Below are 24454 nucleotides of genomic sequence, written 5' to 3' on the forward strand. Positions count from 1 at the left end.
GTACATAAATCAATGTTTATGCATCCATACACTTGAGTCAATGCTTTTTATTCTTTCTGAACACATAAGGGGACCTATTATGATTACGCTTTTGTTTTGAGCAATTGAAGGCCTCTTGATTGTTTTTTTATTCTACCTAATGGCGTGACATGATCATTTAATCACTATCAGCTGTGTGACTAGGGCGTGGCAGATATAACAGATCAGTGCGCCTGTGTCTGACCTTGATTGTTGATCTTGAAAAAGGCCCGAGGGCCAAAACATCACTGCGACACTTGCATTTATATTAAATGTGGCCAAAGTTTGAAATAATAAGTTAACTGTATGTAAAACTAATCCTTGTGAGCAAAAACCTGTCTTCAAACTGCTCGTCCTCATATGATAATCTGCTCAAGGCACGCCACTGCAAGTGTTTACACAGCCTACAATGCTATATGTAGATACATGCTAACATCAGGGCAACATGTAACCGCGGTTGCTGATGTTGTAAAATTCTCTCGATTTTCTGCTTTTCGTATTCCTGTGGGAACATCCGCTTTTTAAGATTTTGGTTTAAAAGCTTTTGTTGGTGTTTTTTAATGAGAGAAAGTGGCACTTACACAGTCATTCCTCAGCTGCAAGTACACTGCTACATGAAGCAACATGCTTACGTCAGGGAAACATTTGATTTTGTTTGTTTCCTGATTATGGATCATATTTCTGCTGGAATATGTCCAGTTGTGTTTAGAAGCATTCATTGGTGATTTTTCATGGTAGAAAGTGCTACTATTCTCTGTTACAGTTATTCCCCAGCTGCAGTGATGGTGCAGAAACCAAGCCCCCTGTTAGTGCGCCAGGCTGTGACACAAATTTTACATAGTGGCCAAAAGTGGAATTACATCTAGGCAGACGTTTCCCCATTGACTTACATTGGGAAAGAGATGTCTGTAAATCAGTGGATACATTTTTGTGTCAAAACCGCATGACTCATTTGGCTATCAAAATTTAATCCATTCAGTTCAGTAACATTTGGAGAGTCTAAAAGAATTTAATACTTTGACCACAATTCAAACAAGCAGAGCACTAAACTTTAAATCAGCCGCTCCGCCGACTGACGTTACCCACTCCAACAAAGTGTGCATACTCTTAGGCCCCATAATGTGGAAGATGCAGGTACATTCTTACCACAGAAATAGAGCGTTTTTGCTTCATGCACCACTGGGCAGCTTTGTCATAGGAATGAACTGGGCTCGGCGTCTATGCTGTATCCAGGTTTTCTTAATACATCCATGGCAGACACACAAAGATACAGAAGAACCGGAAACACTGATCGATCAAGGCAGACTGGCCTTTTCTTTAAGGAAGGTGGCTTAAAGCACTAAAACAGAGTGTCTCAGACAGAGGGAGAAAACAAATGTTCCAGCACAGACAACATGACAAAAATAAAGCTTAAAATGTTCTTGCAGAAATCCAAAATACAACTATCAACCTGAAAATGAGCATAATAGGCCTTCTTTTGAGCTAGACAGCATGTTTTCTAGATAAGTAAAATCATCACTCTGTAGTCAAACTTATCATATGACTGCTCTTCATGCTGGTCTAATGTCTGATGTCTTTAGTCGGTGGAGAAATCTGAGTACTGTATGTTGGATTTCTCGCTATATGATTCTTTATGTTGTTGTTTGATTCTAGCAGACTGATACCAAAGTCTGGCATCATGCTCGCCAGCCACAAAACAGACCTGTAGAAGTCGAGTTTGTACATTAATTTTACATTTTATCCTAATGAATAAAAAATGGAAAGTCGGAGTGCTGTCAAGATGATGTCTGAAAACCCTTAACCCTTATCCCTCAACAACTCACTGCTTTTTCTCCTTTTTTTGCTTTTTACGCAGGAATCGTTAATAGACTGCTACAAACCAACAGAGGTGAGTAGGTTCAGAGTGTCTGTCATACAATAAAACACTCGATATCAATGACCCAGCAGCTTGTGAGTAGACAGACATTATTGATGCTTACATGCGTGGCTCGATCTGCAGTATAAAGAGCACTGTACGTTAAAGCAGTGTCCCAGATGTGTAGGTGGCGGCTAATTAATGTCTTGTGACACTTACACGCATTCATTTTCTCTTTCCACTGTCTCCCTGACCCAAATACAACCCACATACACACATGCTAGGTTTGTTTACTAGTTAAGGGATTTGATTATGCTGAGTGTGTTTTAAGGTGAGTCTGTGTGTGTAAAGGTGTTTGGGTTCAGGTGAGGCTGGGTTAAGCTATTTTGGTGATTACAGGTAGCACAGACCAATCACATTAGCTCTACATATGGCGACCCGGCCAGCCTGAACTCCCCATCTGTCATCTGTTTGTGTGTGTGGCGTAAGGTCAGACAGTGACAGTTACTACAAGGTCACTGGTATCCGAAGCTACAGAAATGACTGACCAGGTTGACAGCCGCTGATACATGTCACACCAAATCACACACGCACACACGCACGTACACACACACACACACACACACACACTGTAATCCCTTGAGAATGGAGCAGCACAGATGCCATTTTGAACACAATCCCAGGGAGAAGGCATCAGCTGAGGATAAACAGTGAAAGACAGAAGAGAGAAATGCGACAAAGGGGTGATAGAGGGAGGATGAAAGAATGAAAAAGAGTGCTGTTAGAAAAAGGTACACTGGGAAAATAACAGGATATGAAGGAGGAGGAAGCTATTGCAAAGAGATGGGAGGAGAGAGATGCAGAGGGATATATGAAAAGACAGCTAGAGGCAGAAGGACAGACAAGAGTGTAGCAGAGAGGAGGAGGAGAGGTACAGAGAGAGAAAGAGGAGGGGGAGGCGTCAGTAATTGGGTCATGAGCAGAGTCACCCCTGGTATAATGAGGGGGATTATACTCCAGCATATTCTCCACTGCAGTTGCACCATCATGGACCTCCATACGACCTAGTGCTTAAACCCAAGATGTCTCTTTGTCCTCGTTCCTTTCTGTTAAAGTTTCTTCGTACTGCAGCATTTTTTCAGCCATTTAAAGAACAAGACCAACGCAATTGGAGTTTGTTGCCTCATGTTGGTTTTCTATCCTTTTGCTTCTATTTCTGTTAAATGCCAATATGTAATACATTCTATAAAGCAAGTGGATCATTATTGCGACTCCCAAATGAAGCAGAGGGGTTTTGCATACCGCTTGTTAAAATGCCACTGACAAAAGAAATCAATAACTTCAATCAAAAATATGGATTTAAAATTGATTTTATGGCTCCTGCTTAGCATCTGCTATCACAACTGTGTCCAGTGGCCTGCTCTTCAAAAAAATAACAGACCAATAAATACCGTCATTGATCAATAACAAGCAGGTAATCAACAAAGTCATGTAATAGAGCGAATCACAATGTTTGTTTATAATAACTTTCTATAGAAAACCTCTGTGTCATGTACACAGAATGAAATTATATCTTAGTCATCTTTTTAGGCATCTAAAATATATATCAAGATCAGTTGAAGTGTACACTATATTTAGAATATTTTCACCACTTCATCTTGCCAGACAGCCCTTTTTGATTGGGAACTTAGCCATACACTTGTACACTTGTACTTGTATATTTTTTTAGGGGGTTAAAATATATTTTGCTGCGGCCCCTGCCCTGAGCAGTACATTGCTTACCTTCAGTGCAGGATGATTTGGTTTATCAAAAGCGCTATAAAAGCAACACAGTAGCCTACATGAAATATTTAAGCACAGCAGAAATGTCAGATAGGCCAGACCACCATATTTAACTATTTACCCTATCTTTCAACAGCTAGCCTACTACTGAAAATGACAACAGAAATAAACAAGTTTGCTGATTTCACTTATCTCCCCAATTAAAATCAATTAACAGGTGTACCCAAGAGTGACCGACTGTTGTTTGCGTGATGTCACAAGGATTCAATCTATAATACTATACAATAAAACAAACTGCGTGTGGGCTTTAATGTATTTGTCAGATTTTTTTTTAAATCTGATGAAGGAATGCAATAATTTGACATTTTGGGAAACACTTAAATTCACTTCTTTGATAGCACTTCCATGTCTGCAAACTTAATTTTCTGCGAAAAACCAGCAGTTGGTTAGCTTAGCTTAGCATAAACTTAGGAAACAGTTAGTATAGTTTTGTCTAAAGACAACTAAAAGCACCTACCAGCACGCTGGATGCAGCCAAGCAGGCAGTTTCGCCATGTTTCCACACTTAATGCTAAGCTAAGCTAATCAGCTTGTTATAGTTTCATATTAAGCATAGAGACATCACAGTGGTTTCAATCTTCTTGTCTAACTCTCTGCAAGAAAGCTACTAAGTCTATTTCCAAAATAGTTTAACTATTCCTTTAAAAATGAACCGTTTTCAAATGACTTATGTTCTCTACAGTTATGTAGGCCTAACCCAGCCCGTTCTCATTCTGAACTCGTTAAATAACCACTTAGGCAGTGACTTTGACGTCGGATACAGATGACAAAAGTCATCTTTTGCTGCGGCGTGATTTGACAGTGGACGTCAGCAGTTTATAACAGCTGGACAGTATATGCCACTGCCGACATTGCCGGTTACAACGTAATATAAGGATCTGGAAAGTCCCTATAGGGACAGGGCTGACATTTTAAAATACGGTTTCATAACATGAATGCGTTTCAAAACATTTAAGATATGTTTAACTATGTGTTAGTTTATGTGTGTAAATGCTTGTCTAATTCTTTCTGTCTCTCTTCCTTGCAGGACTTTGTCCGCGAGCTGCTGGGCAGGATAAGGGGGATGAGAAAACTCAGTGCGCCAACTAAGAAGGGCCTATAATGGCTGTGTGGTCAACCATAAATCAACCATAAACTGCGTCATCTCAGCTCCACCTACTTAACCCACTCAACATGGACTGTCATCACACAGAATAACTTATCTAAACATAACGGCATTAGTAACTATTCTGCAACCTGCAAACAGGCACCATAAACTCCATGCATATAGCACTAGCCATTCATTTCACAATCACGTAGAATAACAAGGTGTATTATTATATTTGACTGTTGAAAGGTACGCAAGCAAAACAGAGCCAACATGGTTAAATAGCATACAGCCACACTAAAATGTCAAAGCCCTGGAGCGTGCAAGAACTGCAACTGTGCTTTAACATGAACACCATCTGATTTCACATTTCAGAGCCATGTTACGAGCCGATGCTGTAATCCCAAACAGCCATACAGACTAAAACACCAACAAGAAGGGAGGTGATAAATAAAAATAAAAAAAATGTTTGTACTGCAGTAGGTGTGAAATTAGCTGTAGCACTATGTAAACACAGTGCTTCATGATTTTGTCCTTTTTTTACTGAGGTGCTGTTACTTCTTTTAAAAAAAATGTACTGTATGTTGCCATTTATTGTTCATGTGATTGAAATGTGGTCTTCTTTGTCCTACTTTCAAGTCACCCTGCTTGTCCTTACTTTGTCGCTGCAAACGTAAGGGAGCTCTGTAGTTTTATTTTAAGCACAAGGCGTTAATACATCAACTCTGTCCTTTTGTGATGTGTAAACTCTGGAAAGAGTGGGGGCATTTTAGCAAGCGAGGCTAAAATAGCGTGAAGATTTTTTTCTTTTTGCCCACTCTGCCAGTATACTTTTCACCACAGCGAGGCATGATGGGTGTTGCAGTTCTCTACATGAGGCTACAAAACCTGTATGATTGGCAGCCTTTCACTTACAATGTTACATGCTGTTGTCCATTGCTCTCCCTCATCAGGATACATATCAGTTGGTCATTTAGGTTCAAGCACAAAGCCCAAACATTGTTTCTCAAACTCTGGTTCACTTAACTCTGCTAATAATGGTTGATGTTGCCTTGAAGGACATTCAGGATCAGTTTTTTCTCAGCACTGAACCTTAACTACTGAAAAAAGGCAAATACGGCTGAGTCAGAACCTGAGGACAACTTGAAACTTTTAAACCTGTCAAGTCCTGTAAAGGAGGGTGTGCCAAAACTGGGAGTATTACATCTTAAATGTCATGGAGGCATTAGTGTGACACAGCATTTCCACAGAAATCGTTTGTTTAGTTTGTGAAACATCTTCGGGTGGGCGCAGATTTTTTTAAGGTGTTAAAAAACTTTTCCAGGTTGCACAAAATCTGTTGTAATCCCCGGGTTAAGAGGTGGATTTAGTTATTTATTGATGTTAATGTGCACCAACACACTCAAAAACCTGTAAGCTTTGGTACAATCATGACTCTAATGGGGTTGGGCCCAGTTTCACTTCCGAGCAGTCAATCGAGTACCGACTGGAATGGAGCAGACCTAAATCTGCGTATGTGACACATACCCTCAGCTGCCAAAGACAAAAGCAGGGCAATGTTTGATTTTAACATAACACTTGCAAAGCACCCGTCTTGCATGCTAACAACAGAAAGAAAAAAACACTGATAAAAGAGTATAGATATTATGAACTTATAATCAAGCAAAAAATACTTTTTGACTTAGCTACCATGTCAGACTTTGTAGAACTTTTTGTGTTGAAACAACGTGACGGTCACGTTGGAGAGAATCCAGGAAAATTTTAAAAATGGTGCTGTTTTTGATGTTCTTCCCAGGTTTTGGTTGTTTAAAAAACACATTTTCACTGTCGATTGATGCCAGAGAAATGTGTCCAGATGAGATGTGTCTGTCTATATTGATGGGGTGCATACAGTCTAAAGAGGCGTCCTCTTTGCATTTCCTTTTACTTAATCTGGACTGGGCTGGATTTGTGTCACCACACTCAATGGTTTATTGGTTTGACAAAGATCATGTGTTTTTTCTGGATCACTGAATTGGAAGGAAAAGTAGAGGAGGAAGCCATTATAGGAAATGCATCCAGGATTTATGTCAAGGTACTCCATAGGATTTTCTCTGTCAAGAAACAGTTCAGGGGCAATAGGCTGATATTTTATAATTTATGGGATTTCATGTGGAGAGTATTTTGAAAGCGTCCATACTAGAAAGCTTTACGTTTGCATGTATTTTTAAAGTCGCATGTTGAGGGGAACATTTTGTTGGCCCAAGGGTTTTTATTTCATAAAATATAACACTTTCCTTTTTATACCTTTATTATTATTATTATTATTATTATTAAGACTAAACTATTCAGTTTTTCAGCTGCAGTTTTGTTTTTCTGTACATCCACAATAAGCGTTCTTGTTTTTAAAATGTAATGTGGTGTGTGGTTTGTTTTTGCTGATAATAAAAATGCAGAAGGACTCTGTACTGTTTAAACAGATGCCTTCCCTGTGTGATTTTTTAAATTGTTTTGGGGGGAAAAGGATCTGCCTTAAGCCACAATCTATCTATGACACAACATTTTATTGTAAAGTCTTGACATATTTTTTGAATTCAAAGCAACAATTTTTGATTTTTGAGGTAAAAATTAGTCAAAACAAGACTGAAGTTAAAGTTTGAGTAAAACTTAAATTTCTTTAGGTAACTAAAAGTCTGAAAAAAACAAAACCTAAAATTGTGTTGTAGTTTTTATGTCAATACAACATAAATATTTAATATCAAAATGGCATATATTGTCAAGCTCAGAGGACAGCTGTGCACTGTTTTTAGCAGTTTAGCAGTTGTTTGAATTTACAAATTGGTGGAAAAAAATATACTTATTTGCTTTCTTGCTAAGAGTTAGATGAGAAGAGCAATACCACTTAAATGTTGTTTGCTAAATGTTTTGCATTAAAATGTTATATATTGTTTGTTTATTCCTAAGTGTTAAATTGACAAGTATCTTAAATCACTTTTACGTCAATACAACTTAAATATTTAATGTTAAATTGGCATATATTGTCAAGCTCAATGGACAGATCAGAAAATTGTGCGTAAAAATTGAGCTGTTTTAACATAAAAATGAATGTACAATATATATACAATATATACTTAATTGCTTTCTTGCTGAGAGTTAAATGTCACTATCATGTCAGTCCGGTACATATATGGCATTTTGTATTGTTCATTCCTTAAACACAAATAAGTGTTAAACAAGTGTCCCAGGGTGCCCAGTGGCTCAGTTGGTGGAGCAGGTGCAAAATGTACAAAGCCTGTGTTTTATGTTAAATGCCGGTCTTGGCTCTTTTCTGCATGCCATTCCCTCTCTCCCCCTTTCATGATTAAGCTGTCCTATCACATAAAGGCAAAAAGCTCCAAAAAATAAACTTGCCAAAAAAGACAAGTGTGAAGCTAAACCAAGTGGCTGCTGGCAGTTGCACATGTGAGTGCTAATTATTGATGAGAAGGTGAATTTTCGAAAATATCAGAATATTCCTCATGAGTGATTGTGTCTTTCTAGTTGCATTTGTGTTGTAAAGTACATACCATTATTCAGATGTGTTGCGATCTGTGTGTGTGTGTGTGTGTGTGGTCCTTGGTATGTGTGTTTTCACGTGCGTGTCTCTCTGCACAAGGGGCATATTGGAGAATCGTGGTTTCCAATGTGTTGCTTCTCAGTGCCACACAATGTGGCAGTAGTTTAGTAGGACAGCCCTGTCTGATTCTGTAAAGAGCTCATCAGGGTATGACATTATTGCTCAGTGTGCGCATGAGTAGCCTTTCTCTGCAGCATGTCTAGCCCCATATGGACTGGCCTACTGTACACTGTTGCTAGGTAGATAATGTTCATTGATCTCAGATTTAAGAGCTCCCTAAGAAAAGTATAATTACAATGAAACTTTAAGCTGCACGATTGCCAATCTGCAAAGGAACAAGTCAACCTCACTGCAACTCAAAGCTCATACATTTTTATTTCTAAAGGGAAGTCGTGTGGAAGAATATAGGCCAGTTTACTGGGTAGACAGACAGGAGGAGACACACTTGGCGAATGCGCCGCAGCTTTTATTCCCGCAGAGGATGTGATAATGAATGTCTTCTGATTCACTGACACGCATTCTCAAACAGCCTCGTGGATTTAACTCCAGGAAACAAAACTGCACACACACGCTGCGTGTTTGGGAGGAACGGCGAGCGGCGCCAGCGCAACTGTGCGGTGCAACAAGGGCTGCATGTGCCTTTAAATTCCATGACCCACTTTTCACAGCTGGGGCTGGCTGGCAGGGAGCGCTCGTGCACGCTGCCTTGAATAATTGGGACTGCAAGGTGAATGTGAGGAGAATAGTTAAGGACGGAAGCATCCCCCCCTCGACAGCCAGCGTGCCCGGCTCAGTCAGCTGGCTGCACACCAGCAGATCTCACACCAGCCCTGTCCTCGAGGTTGTTGGTCATGGTGTTTCAAAATATTAAAGCTGATGTGAATGGAGACAGCTGTTTGACAGGAGGAGGGGAATTGTGTGGATGTATGAAAGACTGGCAAGATTGAGGAGTTGTTATCAGTTTGTTTAAGCCACTGTCCATTTTCAACAACAGAAATCCATCATATATTGTAATGTGAAACAGCCCAGCAGTCCCTACTGTAAATTTTATGCCTTCCCATCCCCCTCCTCATTTTGTCATTCTCTCCCTCTTGATCCTCTCCACCCCCTTCACTCTCTTCTCCTACTTCACTATATTTCCCCCCTTTCCCTTGTGGATGCAATGATCCATCATGCCAATGCTTCAGAGAGACAGAAAGACAGAGAGGGGGGAGAAGATTGAGAATATAAAAAGACAGACACTGGATATGACCAGGGTTGCGAAGAGAGAGATGAAAGATAGTTTTGACACCAGCAGCATCTCCCCCCCACCAGTTCCCTCCCGCTGGAAGATAGATCCCATCTCGTCTCCACTGCTGTGGAACCCGACTGCTGCATCAGACAAGTGCTGGACCGACGTGTCATGCTGTGATAGCCTTCTCATTCATTCACATGACAGGCAATTCAGCCATACAGCATCACTTATTATCCAGACAGAGAGGAGGAGTGGGGGTGAATTCTTCTGTCACCTCCATGACACAGAGCTGTGTTTACCTGCTGCATCAGTGCCGCGCACAGACATTTTACAAGGCAGGTGCGCCAGGAAAAAAAAGGAACCCCTTCTGCAAATATTTTTTTGCAGCTGTCAACACCAGGAGGGCTCTTGAGACCTACGATACAGTGCATTTATGTAGAGTTATTAGAAATGTCTATCTAGTTAACATTTGAGGTGAATCAAGATCAGTACTTTATGCACCTCGCAGCTGCTGCTCTTCAACATTGACATGCATATATTGTTTATTTATAGCAGGGAATGAAAAAGAAAACAATGCCAAACTGTGCACAGTTTAGTGGTCTATAAAATAAATGACCAATCAAAATCAACACATCTTTACATAAAATTGAAAAAACTCAAAAGTGGGTCACAGGTCCATTCTGAATTATTCACAAGTAACTTGTGAACCTGTCAAGTTTTTTTTTTAAAAAAAAAAAAACAAAAACAAAAAACAACAACATAATTTATTTTGATGTTCAATAAATTTCTGGCACAGATCTTTTATTTTGAAGCCCTATTTAAGGAAATTTGTCTTGGGCTGTGCCCATAAATGTTTTTACAGTCACAAAAACACAAACCACATGCCACATAACACATACTGCACACATCCCATTGTTAAAACATCATGGAATTATTGTGAAGGACGAACGCCATTTATGTAGTCAGAGGCCAAAGGGCAGGTGTTTGAGCACCACCTGTGATCTATCTGTGCCAGTGCTACAATGTGAGTGAGGAGGACAGGGCATGAAGGGCTCTCCCTACAATCATTACTCTACCCTGCAATGATGTGGTACGACTTGAACATTACTAGAAACAAATAAAGTGCATCGCAAAAGTGGGCCAGTGGAATTACATCAAATTGAGTAATTTTCCAGCAACGTTGTGTGTGTTTTACACTTACTGAATATTTTATTCTACTTCAACTTTAAGTACAACCCAATCTCTGGGAACAACCTCCTTTCTTGACTCTATAAATACTATATAACACACATGCATGTGCTCCATTTACACAGTTTGCATATGTGTGTGTGGCAAAACCTGCAGTGCATCTTGTGGGAAATCTTTTATAATTTCACTATGCTGAGCCCATTCAATTTTCCAGCACTCCAGACATAAATGTTACAACTCTTGCTCTTCATGCATAAAAAGATGTAGGCGTGTACAAGACCACACAAACTTTGTTGCCAACATTGACAATCCTACTATTCCTTCCTCCATAACTACTACAGCTTGAGGCGAACACACGTAGCAGATTTAATTTTTTTGTAAGATCAAGTTCAAAATCTTTATACTGATATTCACCTCAGGTACTATTGTCATCATCAGTAGTAGATCTGTGTAATATAACTTTTAGCCCGTAGGCCAAATCTGGCACACAATAGGGTGCCAGGTGGCCCCCCAACCATTTTATGATTCACGATAAAAATGAAGTGATTCATACTAGGAATTGTTTCAGTACTTTGAGTATACATACAGTGCCAGAGTGCATAAAACAGCATCAACTTCCTAAAACCCTAAAAATGTCTCTCCCTTTGGTCTGCGGTTGCCGCGGCTTGAATTTAGCCAGTACAAATCAAAAGCATGTCACAGCAGGCTGGAGGCCAGTGCCGGGTCTTACCTGTTTGCTGATCCAGCGGTGAATCGGCTTTCTGGGCCTCCAGAGCTGGGGTTTGTGCTGGCTGGATTGGGGTTTCTGCAGCTGCTGACTGGGGGTCCATCTCACGGAGCTGCTTCCCGCTCTCCTCCCAGTGAGGTGGTCTGCAGCTGCAGGGAGTGAAGCAAGGACACTATGTGATTCAAGGCTTTCTCTAATGTTAGCTACATAAACATGAAAATCAACCTGGGGCTGTGATTAGACCTGTGACAGCCACAGATACCAGATTTTTTTCAACAGATCTCAGTCAACCCTCAGTTGACTGAGATTGCTTCAAGTTAGGCAGTGTTTGATTTTTTTGTTTTGGTAGTCAGTGTGCTGTGCAGTGTAGTTCAGGGGAAGCTATGGTGCCCAGACATTGCTGCAGAGTGAGCACTCTTGACTTTCACACCGCTCTTTGGAGCTGCAGACATGCAGTCAGCAGCACAGAGAGGGAGTGAGGAGAGACCTTCTCCTTTAAAGTGGTGAATTTGCAGCTCACTGTAACTTTATACAATACAGTGTCTGGCTTTTCTTTGATATCTAGTGTCAGCAAAAATGTTGTTGCACATTTAGGACCCGTCGTAAGCGCTGTTAGCTTGTTTACTGTATGATGAGATTGCCGCTGTCACATTGAATGTCCCATGGAACCTATTAAACTTTCAAACTTTGAATGGAAAACAATGAATCGTCGAATATTTGTATTGAACAGTCAAATCTGATTCAACAGGCATAAATCTGAGTCAGATACAGCCCTACCTTTCTTTAACTGATTGTTATTGGGATGTAAAGAGAATTTTGACAAATATAGAAAAAAATGCTTCTAAAATAAGTTTACTATCCTGCCAAATACTTGATTAGAAGTAAAAGTCCTTCATTTAAAACCCTGGTTGAGTAAAAGTATAAAGTATGTTTTTTGTTTTTTTTTAAAACTTTGTTACAAATAAATCTGCCTTCTACCTTCAACAATTAATGTTGGAATGTAACTAAGTACATTTACTCAAGCACTGTGCAAATATGAAGTAGTTGTACTTTAGCTAAATAAGTAAATGTGCAACTTTATACTACTACTCCACTACATTTCCTAGGGAAATATTGTGCATTAAACTCCATTACATTTGTCTGACAGCTTCAGATGTTTTTCAGATAGCAATCTTTCATCCCCTTCCTGTCCAGTGAAAACAACATATCTCCAAATTTGGTGATTTTAAATGTGAATATTTCTGATAATCTGAAGGGTGAAGTGTTTCTGTAAGTGTTTAGGTGCCCCCCAGGAATTATTTTTTAGTTTCAAACACTTTATTTCTTGACTTCTTTTCCACATCAAATTTTGCCTTTTCTACATAGCATATTAAGGGCGACAGTTTTGCCAAAACCAAAGTTCTCTCCTACTTTCATGTTTTTTAATTGGGGAGGTAAGTGCACATGCCCTAAATATTGAGGGGGTCGTGTCCCCTGCATCCTGCTAAACTAATTACACCTATGGTTATCAACCCAGGGGTGGAGCCTCCTCTAAAGGCAAGCAAGATTACATTGTAAAGAGTAATTAACTCTGAAATGAAAAGTAGAAGTTCAAAGTAGTGTAAAATGTGAATACTTAAGTCAGTAGTGATCAAGTACACAATTTCAATAAACAGATATTGTTACTGTCCTTTACTGGAATAAATGTATTAATATATAGCTACTGGATGAACAAAAAATATTATAGACATCATTTGTGCTGATAAGTTTACATTCAGTCATCCCAAATCATTAGAAATAAAACAAGTCTTGGACAGTATTCAGCAGGGAAGCATACTGAGCCTCGATGTTGCGTATTTAAAGCTTTATAGTGCACAAGCCCACTAAGCCTACCCGATGCAATAAATGCCTGGATGTCAGTAAACACTGCTGCTATAAACACCGCAGTATAGACAATACCATTGTGATCACCCAAGGGATTAATGGCAGGGATTTAGAATTAATAGCACTATTTACTCGGGTCACATAGCCATATGTCTGCTGGCCTGTTTGTGTATGAACTAGTTGTTTTCAAGGTTTGTTTTCTTTCTTGTGATTGGCCCTTTCTGCGCATATCCAGAGGGATGAGATTGGTCTGCCATAAAGGGTGTCATACCCAGATACAGCATGCACTGCACAGCTGAGTGTGTGTGTGTGTGTGTGTGTGTGTGTGCGTGCGCTCCGGGCAGGGCAAGTCTATTTAGACAACATGGGGGTACTCCTGGTGGGGGGATCTGTCTGTCTGCAGGGGGTGAGTTCAGATCATTCTCCATTATGCCATCTGTTTCTAGTGAATTATGTAGAGACAGAGATAATTAAAGAGGCTATTATGCTACCAAAACAACACACACTACATGTTTAGCACATTACATGGTCTTAATTGATCCCTAAAGAATATTTTCATCAAAAAAGAATGAAATATAGTTAAGAAGTTAAGAAAGTTAAAGCCCCATAATAAATAAAACAATGTGATTATGAAAATGAACAATGAGGTTTAAGAAACATGTCTCAGTTGTTCAGCATTGAGATGATGTGTTGCTATGGAGAGATCGTCCTCACTGTCTGCCGGTTAAAAGGTAAAATGAGGATAGAGACAGGGTGACTGAGGTAGACGCAGGGACAGACACAAAGAGGCATGTGGAGTGTGTCTTAAAGGTAAAGTGATAAAATAAAAAGAAGTGCAAAAGTACTGTGTGGTGCAATCGTGGCAGTAACAATGGTTATTCATTTTGTCTCTGCTATGAAAATGCAGTACCTTTGGAGTACATGGGTTGGTAAATGACTGCACTGAAACCTGCATAGCAATGTGCGTTAACATTATTTGCCAGAGCACGTGTGAACATCTGCAAAACCAAATGCATGAAAATGTTAGCACATTCTCATTTTGTGAGGCACTATATGTGAGAAGAAAACATTATGGGAGTTGTGAAAATTTGCAGCTAAACTGTGAATATCCATGCTAAAGTGATATCATCACCACACTGATCAGTATGTTCTGTTGACTAAATTAGTATTTTGTAGGTGGCGATGTGTTACTAACGTCAACATCGCCGCATGTCTCTGCAAGCTGGATTTAAGTGAATTTTTGCAACCTATGCATTGTTTACCTCATTATCTCCGAGGTAATCTACACTTGCTCCGCATAACATAATTAGCTCCTATGCTGCCCTTAATTGGTATCGAAAATATTGCAATTAAACAGGTATGTCATGATTTACTGCTGTTTTAAATACAAATTGGAAATGCTTGATTTTTACATAAAGAAATTCAAATATGTGGCATTCCCACTTTTACAAAACGGGTGGTAATGGTGGCGGTAAAGGTGGAAATAAAAATTATTTATTATTTAGTCATGGATATTTGTTGTTATATAGAGAGATTTTTAAGGGACTTCAATGCAACATCCCTCCAGATACGAAAAGATGCAGTTTGACCCTGGGTTGCTGATCCTGCTTGTTAAACCAGCCTGCTTAATCTAGAAACTTATCTGGCTTCCACTCTGATGTTTGCCGGCCCACGCCATGGGTTCTGTGCAAGCACACTCACAACCACAAGCACCCAAATTAATCCAAATAAATCAGGGAGGAGCAAAGAGACCGCTTGCCCTCAAAACCAATCAGTTCCTCGATCTGCTTATTCCTCAGCAGCACTATGGCCTCCCATGGTTGATCTTCCATGCAGCGCCTCGAGCATTAATCAACCAGAGGATCAGCATCCCATAGCGGAAACGTCTGACATCCATTCCCTGCAAATCTTGTGCAAATTTAGGTCAAGTAAGCACACAAAAACTTCCTCTGTCTTCCATCTTTTAAACACTCCGTACCCAGGGGTGTAGCACTATTAGTTTAAGTACCAGAGCGCTCCTATGATGCGCCCACATGCACGTACACACGCAGTAAAGCTGTAGCTGATTTTGAAGGTTATGTAACCAATGTCCCTACAGTGGCAAGTTTACTGTTTGTCGACTACAACTGACCATATGATCAAATGTTTGACAGACTTTATCAATAGTTTCACTTTAACCCTTGGAAACCTGGGCAAACTGGCGTGATTTTGTCAACGAACAAGGGAAGAGGGTGACGAGAAATTTAAAAATAAATGGCCCAAAAATTAGCAAGAAATTAGTAAAGATTTATAAGAAAATTATCTGGAAATAAGAAGAAAAATAAATAAATAAATAAATAAACAAAAGAAACAAGAAAAGACCTCAAGAAAATGCTAAAACAATAGATTATTTCTTCTTCTTTTTTTTCTTTTTAACATAATTTTAAATACATAAACAAAAAGTATTTTAAATGTAGTTTTATGGACATTTTGCCTTGTTTTTTGATAATATCTATTAATCCCATGCCACCCAGCTACATTTTTAGATCATTTCCTTGTCACATTTTACTAATTATTTGCAGTTTGTGGGACATTTCTTGGAAGGTTGTGTTTTTGAAAGAAATCAAACCAATTTTCTAAGATTTCAGAGTTTAAATGCTAGTGAAAGGTGCCTGAATGCAACAAAAGAAAACAGATGTCCATCCAGGTGTTTAAGGGTTAAAAGAAAATGCGTATGAAATTAAACCGAATTATGTGTACTGCAAATATTCAATATCCTTGCTTGGAGAGATAGAAAGTGTTGCGGTGTCGTTCCTGTGAGCTGTGGCAGCTCTACAGCCCTGTCTACACCGGCCAGAGACTCATGTGGGGATTGATTCCTGTGTAGAGAGAATCTCAAGATCCCTTTCCCTTGGGAACCAATTACAGACAGTTTGGGGAGGCTTTCATCATGCACATGTGACCCCAAACGTCACTTCAGGCTTAACCACCACCTACTGACTGAACCCTGTACCCCCATGACTAACCTTCTTGGGCTTCTGACAACAAAAACAGAAAAAACAGAGCACTAGAGAAGAGGAGCAGCTTTGTCTAGAGGGGTTTTGTCTGAAAAATAAGCAAGAAAATAACGGACTTAAGTTGAACTGAGGTTAATAAGTAAATGTGTCTACAAAAGAGCTAAAAAAGAAAAGTTCTTTGCGATCAGCATTCATTTTTTTCTATCTCCAACCCTGTGTGTCAGTGTGAGTGTGTGTGTGTATATACCTTCCAGGCCAATATCTCCCCTTTCCACCTCCCCCATCAGAGGAATTGCCAAACAGCTGGTTGCCATGGTTTCAGTTTTCCGTGCGCCAATGAGTAGCCATTTTACTGGGGGTCCTGAGGGGGGGTAAGCCTGTACACTCTGGCAAATAGCAGAAATATGAGCAGAGATTAGCATACATTCAGCCAGGAACAGCAAATCCTTGCTCAAATATTACTGGGTTAAAATAACAGTGATCTGTTTTATTTTTGTCTCAAGTCTCGTTTAGTTTGATTGAAATGCCTCTTTGTTAAACAGAAACTGTGAGGTGAAACTCCCTTGTGTGTTATTTACTGATATTTTTTGGTGATGTGATAAATTTGTGGTAATATGATTGAAAGCTTCTGTCGACTCATGCATAAATATTCCAGGCATTAACAATACTTAATTAATTTTTAACTGCAGTGCAATTAGCTGAATCTTGTGATTTAAACATTTTATTGATGTATCAATGAAACCTAATGAGAAAGGTATTGAAACCCTATAAAGGGATTGAGTGTAGTTTTGATGAGTCAAACATCATTAATGTAAGAGGAGGGCTCCCTCTGCTGGGCAGATGGGACAGTAGTAATAAAACGATGATTGCCAGGTCAAAACCTAATACTACCTGGCTAATACTAAAATTTGTTTTGTAATCGCTAACCTTTGAAAACCATGTATCTACAAATCTGGTGATTTTGAATCTTAGGTAGAACGTACATTTATCCTATTCTTGTTAAGCCAAATAATATTTTTGAAAACCTATTTGATCACCAAAAACAAAGAAAAGAAGCAAAATCACAAAGTTGAAAAAGATGGCGTTTTCTGGGAGCTAGGACTTTCACCAAACAGGTATAACTTAATATTAATCAACAAAGTCATCCAATCATGTTAACTGCATCTGACGAACATCGCTGGAAAACGAGCTAGTCTGACATTTAATGACACTGAAACCATCATTCATGCTTTTATTTCCTTTATTTTATGACTGCAGTGGTCTTTTAACTGGTATAAATCAAAGATCAATTAATTGACTTCAAACTGTGCAAAATATAGCACAAGCCTTCTAACTAAAATCAATAAAAGGGAACACATTACTCAGATTTTATTGAACTTACACTGGCTGCCCATTTGTTTTAGGATTGATTTTATGATTTTACTTATTACCTTTAAAGCCCTTCACGGCTTTGCCCCAGAATATATATCCGAACTGCTGTCCCCGTAACAACCAGTGCACAGCCTGAGATCAGGAACCTGCTGACTGTTCCCACCTCTCGCTTAAAGACCAAATGTGACCCGTCTAAGGAGCTCCGCTTTGCTACATCACTATCTTCTTTTACATCACTTTTGAAGACTTATTTTTATTCAAAGCATTACTATAATTTCTCTTTTAATTTTTTTGTGTCTATTTTCATTAGTGTACAGTGTATTTAGTGAATCACATCGTACCTTACTCCTGAAATTGCACTTAAGTTGTGCATGTCTCTGTCGAATTTATAAATTCAGCCATTGTTTTTATATTTTTTCTTTTGTGTTGCACTTTTGGTATCTATTTTTTATTCTTGTGTGTAAGTAAGTAAGTAAGTGAATAAAACTTTGTTTGCTTCACATACATATATACACACACTTAAAATAAATGAGTGAATGAATGAATTAATCAAGTTCCAATAAATTACAATATAGAACACAATGAGGGACAGACAAAACAAACAAAAAAATAACAAATGGAGTTGCTCTATAGACATTTTTTCAGTAAACGTTTAAAAGAAGGAATTAATCTCATAATTCTCAAACTTCTGAGTGCTTGCTTTTGTATTAAGAGCATTTACTTGTTCTTTTACTTTCAAGTACATTTGATGCCAAAAATTACTTTCGCTATTTAAGTACAGAAAAAATATCAGGTACTTTAAGACTTTTACTCAAGTCATATTATAATAGATGACCTTAAATTCTAGTAAAGTCATTTTGTGATATCTACTTTTACTCAAGTATGGTTTTCAGTACTTCATCCACCACTGTTAATAACTGACTACGTTTCAAAGTAATCTGACCCAACCCTGTAGACTGTTCCAACATTGCCAGTAGATGTCAGCACAATACTTTAAACAGACCTGAGACCATGCAGTTTCACTTGTACACTTTGCCCCATCTCAACCATTGCAATAGTAACTGAAGTCCTTTTTCAAGCTGTACAAGTATTATTACTCATACTGCCCCCGGAGTGTGATTAAAACACACTAAAAAGTTTTAGGCCAACATATATTTTGTCTTAGAGCAAAGTTGTAATGAGGATATGTATATATTTATTTCCAAGTCTCCTATTAAGATACAAAGAATATACAATGCATTAATACACAAAAAAGTCAGAACAAATATTAACATTGTGAAAAAAAGGAGACAGCAAGAGGGTGAAGTACTACACCCTGAGGAAGCTGTAAGCTGATACGCCTTGGTGTATTTTTAATGTTTCTAGCCCTATAATTAAACACCTTTTATGTTTTTCCAACCATCCTTAGTGCCTGGACCTGGTTCTTTTACACCACAGTTTTCTGGTTAAAAGTTCCTCCCTGTTTTGATATATTAATATTAACTGAAGTCAATATTTAATGTGAAACATGGAATCGTGGAAATGGAAACAAAAGGTGGCTTAAACAATCTATACCAAGCTTTGAACATGTCTCTCATACAACTTGGTCAAAATACACGAGTAGATTACTATTGTAAACCTCATACTTCTACCGAAGACAGTTCAAGACCTTCTCAGTGTAAAAGGAGGTCACGCTAAATACTTGCAACTGTAGTCTGTTGAAGTTGCTTTAATCTGAAATATTTGTGTTTTAATTACTGCATACATATTTCCTGTATGTTCTGGGTGTATTTTGGTTATAACCTTGCAAAAATAACAAAATTTAAGATGGCCAATGACTTGTTGCATAGTAGGTCTACTGTAGATCAGGTATCTGCGTGTGTCGTCCCCCACCTGTCCGTGGGAGGGTGCCCGGCCGGTCTCGGGATCATTGCAGCAGGTCCCTCGGGTTCCTCCCGCTAAACCCTCTCAGCTGACGTCAGGAGAAATGGCGGACCAGGATGGCAGCGACGCATCTCCTCCCGAGTCCCAAGGTGAGTTCCTACAGACACAAAAGTTTACTTTGACGAACTTTTACAAATGTCGTTGTGTCATGTGAAGTACCGAAGTACTGCTCAGCTGAGGGTATTGAGTTGATATTGTCGGTTGTTTGGACGCTGAACTACATACAGAGAAACTCGGAGCCGGTCGGTCACGGGAGTGGGATTAACTATGAAACCCAACTCACCCAACCGGTTGCTTTATCAAACACGACATGTTCTGTAAACTACACAAATGTTTTCGGTTTTACCTTTGTTGTCGTTGTCGAGGGACATTTTGAGCTCCTCCTGCGCTGGCAGACACCTGTTGCTGACATTTTGTCGAAACGCTCCTTCAGTTGACGTTGACAGGTGAATTCATGGACACGAGCCGAGGGCTTTTCTTGGGAGCTAACTAACGTGTCTTCAGGCTACAATTTTGTTCTCTCGGGCTTTTGCAGGTTTTGTTAAGCGTTATTTTGTCCACAGTTTGAACTGTCTTGTTGGTAAAATTTTTCCACAACGCCAGTTAAGCGCTACCGGACACCTGTGACCCAAACTGTTAATGTGATGTCGTCATCACGTTCTGTTAACGTAAGGACTGAAAATGACCACGAGCTGCTACAGTGCGTTTTTAAACTACTGATTTGCTTTTTCTGTTGGTATATAATTTGAAAATCATTTTTTCTTTATATATTAGTAAAATAAATGTTACAAAAAAACCTAAAAGCTAAATAAAATGGCAGTGTGTTTGACAGTTTATTTGCTGCTGTCAATACAGCAATATCCCTGTTCAGGAAAAAAAAAAAAAGTAATGGCCACCTATCGCCAGAATTACAGAAGAGTAATACTGTGGATTTAATCCGTTTGTTGTAATTCAACATTGAATTATAAAGGGCAGAAAATAGATAAGATAAGAGAGAACTTTAGTCATCCTGAGGGAAATTGCAGTAGCTGCAATGCATAGTTGGAAGATTATAAAGGGTACAAAAAAGACTAAAATAACACAGCACTAGGAGTCAAATATAAAACTAGATAACATTAAGGTGCAAAATATTAAAATTAGATAACAGGAAGGTGCAAAGTATAAAAATTAGATAACAGTAGAGTGCAAAATATTAAAACTAAATAGTAGTAATGGTGCAGCACGTTTCACTTTTTCATACTCATACATGGCATGTTTGGTTATTCATATCAGGATAAGTTTGCCTCCAGAGTTTAACTGTTTAAAGTCCTGAACTTTTCTTGCTACAAGGCATAAACATTTTTAGCATGTCTTGATGCCTTTTTGTCTGTATGTATTGAGCATTCTCTGTGTGCATTCAGCTTCTTTTTTTATGCACAGACAGTAGTTTTTACTCTGTACCATATTTGATTTATTCTTTTGTATTTTGTTGCATATAATCAAGGTGCACTTGAAGGAACTTTGCTGCCTTTTTGGCAAAGTATTGCACTGTATGTATGTATAAGATGATGAATGATGATACAAACATTGTCATCATTCACCAGGTCTACACAGATGTTATAGGTTGACTGGGTGTGATACTGAGATAATCAAGAGGGCATGATCTTTAATTTTACAGAGTTTGGTCCATAATACTCAGTAATGAGCTCTGCTGTCTCAGAGGCATCTCTCTTTGATGCAGCTTCACTTGTAGTAAAGCTACAACAAGGCTACATATGTAGTTTTTACTTGATAATTTGTACAAAAAAAAAAAAAATGTAATAACCAACAAGTGCAGGTTAAAATGATTAACTGCTGCAAAACTATCAAAAAAACAACAAAAATCCAAACATATTTCGCAGCTTTTTTCCCTAGTCATATATTTTTTCTCCTTTTTGTTCGCTTTACCCATGAATGCTGGCTTATATTTTGGTCTAATAACACTGCTGCAAATTCTCCGCATCTATTTTCTATAACGTGATGCTTTCAAGCTTTTCAATCCTGCTGCTAGTTTAGTATTCATAAAGAACTTCCTTCCATATGCATTATTTATCTTATATTCTCATGCTGCTGTGAGCTGTATAGACGCATAAATCCACTGCACTGCTGCACCTTTGACCACAGTGAAGCTGGCTCTAATGTTGTGATCACTGTCCTGCAGGATTATCACGTTTCCTCAAATCTGCCAGTTTCTAATCTGTGACATCGAATAGCTGTCCCATGATATGCCTGCACAAAAATACTTTGTTTATTTTTTTCTTACTTGGTGGGAAAACCAGTTTTAATATCAGTTTCTGTATCAGCTGACAATTTAATTTTTCACTGTTTGTTACTGGGAGACACCTCAAAGAGACACCTGGTCATGTTACCAGGTGTTTATACAGTTCACCTCTATAGTCATTACTGCAAGCAGGATCTTTTCCTTTAATTTTGTTGTTCCATTTAATTTAATAGCCCTTGTTTGCATGATTGACATTTAGACTGTCCCTGACAATCAGTCAGCAGGCCGCAGCATCCGACAATGACGCACCAAGGCACCCTGTGTGCCATGGTGTGAGATGCAGGGGTGGCAGCATTTTTTGATGCTGGCAACTGAAGTTGAGAGAGAAAGTTCAAATAGTGAGGGTGGTAGTAGTGGTAGATTGGTCAAACAAACTCCAGACTTGTGGAGTACTAGTATGTGTAGCATACTATGCTTGTGACATTCCATTTTTTGTAACAAAAGTACCTATAGTGCAAACTGTGATGTTGTTTTCTCAAACCAACCATGTGCTTTTGTAAATAAACCTAGACACTGTATGCATTTAATGAGCAGAAACTGTACATTTCCTGTGAAAACTGAAGTTTACTGAAAAGACACAATACATGTTAAAAGGAAAAAAATGACACGCTGAGGAATGAGGGCTACTTAGTGTGTAGGGACACTGATCAAGCATCAGTACTTGACAAGTTGGAAGTGAGAATGTGTTGCCAGTGTAATAGACACAGATAAGAACTAGCTTTTTGCTTTATCTTGCCCTATAACAAACTGAGCTAAGTAGTAGAGGATGGGTGATATTGGATTTCTAAAAGCAGATATAATAACGATAGTTTGTAGCAGAAAAAAGCCAGCTGATCAACCTGCAGACATCCATTGAACTAAAAATCAAACTCAAAGTAATTAATAGACATTTCTGAAACTGTTGTTGTGTTTTTAGCAACAATTAAAGTAATGCTACACAATTAATTGAAATATTATCAAAATCGTAACATGGCCGAGTGTAATACCTAAACTTCAGGAGCTGCATTTTTTTTATTTTTGCAATTTTTGTACAAAAATAAAAATAAAAAAAATTGTAACTTTTTCAGCAAAAATGAAATGCAAAAATAAAAATTCCCATTAAAATTAGGACTAATATCACAAACACAATATCTGTCAAAAATAACTTTTTTTTTTTTTGCAAAAATGACTTTTTTGCATATTATGCAGCCCTAAAAGTAAGTCTGCTATTTTATTTTCACACTATACTAAATTACTATAGGGCTAAATTTACAGCTTATGTGTATGCACATGAAACATAATCATCCCTTTACCTTGAGGGGAGCATATCATATATGTAAACTGAAGTGTATTTTTAGAATTAAATGTGACAATAAGCTACTTGCATTTCTGAATGTGTCTGTTTAGACATTACAACAGTAGAAATATATCATCTGTTATTGTGTCTGTGCCTCACACATATTCAGTAGGTGTGAGAAGAAGGGTGTGTATCTGAGCCGCTCCGGTTTAAGTCTGAGTGTTGGATTACAGCATTACTCTATCCTGCAGGGACAAAGATCAGATTGCTCTTTCATGAATGTGTTTGTACAGCATGTGCTCCCTGAGGTTGCAGGTCTTACCTGAATGCCTTTATACTGTATGGTTTATATTTGGAGGAACTGTGGATTGGGTGCATTCTTTTTTGCTGAAATGGTCTTTATTGGGCTATTTCCTCTTCAAAAGTTTACCTAAATGTGATGCCAACTACAAGAAGATGTGCACCTGTAATCAGTCATATCAGTGGTTGTGTCTTTAATTGATTCGTCATTTTGCTGTTTGAGCCACAGACTCTTGGAGAAAGATTTCAGGCTGTCTTGCTGGTTGTTTAATCTCTGTGTGTATTTCCTTTGGTCGATGTCAGATAACTGAACGCAAGCACATGGCACTATAATGGCTGCTCGAGTTGATGTTTGCAGTTATTGGACGTATAGTATTGTGTCCTGCAGTAACTTTATTGCCCTATTATTTCTCCTTGCTTCCACTGCACCTGCCATACTGTGTGTCTCTGACAGGTTCATATTCTGAGCACATCTTCTCTCTTTCCCATCTTTATTTCTCACCCTTTTATATCCAGTGCATTTGCAGTGTCAGTGTAGGGGCATCGTAAAACAAATCTGAGTCGGCAGAAATAAAACAAAACTCTTAAAAACTCTAGGTTTGTCGTTCCACTTTTCCAATAATCGCCAACTCAGGCTTGGTTAAAGTAAATGCCTAATTCACTCAGTTAGCTCCTGGTGGGTTTGTTGTTAGTGATTTCAGTACTGTGTCTGGTTAAACCAAAAGGATCTTACCCTTCAACAAAAAGCAGTCCCTGTTGGAAGCAGCGTTGAAGGAATGTGTCCAGAAGCATCTCTCCTCCTGCTCTCTCTAACTGGTTAGCACGAGCTAACAATGGAACAGTGGCTAACATCTAATACCACGCTGTTTATTGGTCCCAT

At 38.6% G+C, this 24454-nt stretch overlaps 2 protein-coding genes across 2 annotated transcripts in view; both read left to right on the forward strand.

Annotated features, from left to right (window-relative positions):
• Nucleotides 1–7111, forward strand: part of ppp1r14c (protein phosphatase 1, regulatory (inhibitor) subunit 14C) — a 29102-nt gene extending 21991 nt beyond the window's left edge. The window contains exons 3-4 of the mRNA XM_042503502.1: nt 1874–1906; nt 4743–7111. Of these exons, the coding sequence (XP_042359436.1) occupies nt 1874–1906; nt 4743–4817 (108 nt within the window). The 3' untranslated portion in view covers nt 4818–7111. The remainder of the gene's footprint in view (nt 1–1873; nt 1907–4742) is intronic.
• A 12038-nt stretch (nt 7112–19149) lies between these two features.
• Nucleotides 19150–24454, forward strand: part of map7b (microtubule-associated protein 7b) — a 36164-nt gene continuing 30859 nt past the window's right edge. Inside the window, exon 1 of the mRNA XM_042503616.1 lies at nt 19150–19788. Coding sequence (XP_042359550.1) covers nt 19743–19788 — 46 coding nt within the window. The 5' untranslated portion in view covers nt 19150–19742. The remainder of the gene's footprint in view (nt 19789–24454) is intronic.

The sequence above is a fragment of the Plectropomus leopardus genome, chromosome 16 (assembly GCF_008729295.1).
Source record: "Plectropomus leopardus isolate mb chromosome 16, YSFRI_Pleo_2.0, whole genome shotgun sequence".
Taxonomy (NCBI): domain Eukaryota; kingdom Metazoa; phylum Chordata; class Actinopteri; order Perciformes; family Serranidae; genus Plectropomus; species Plectropomus leopardus.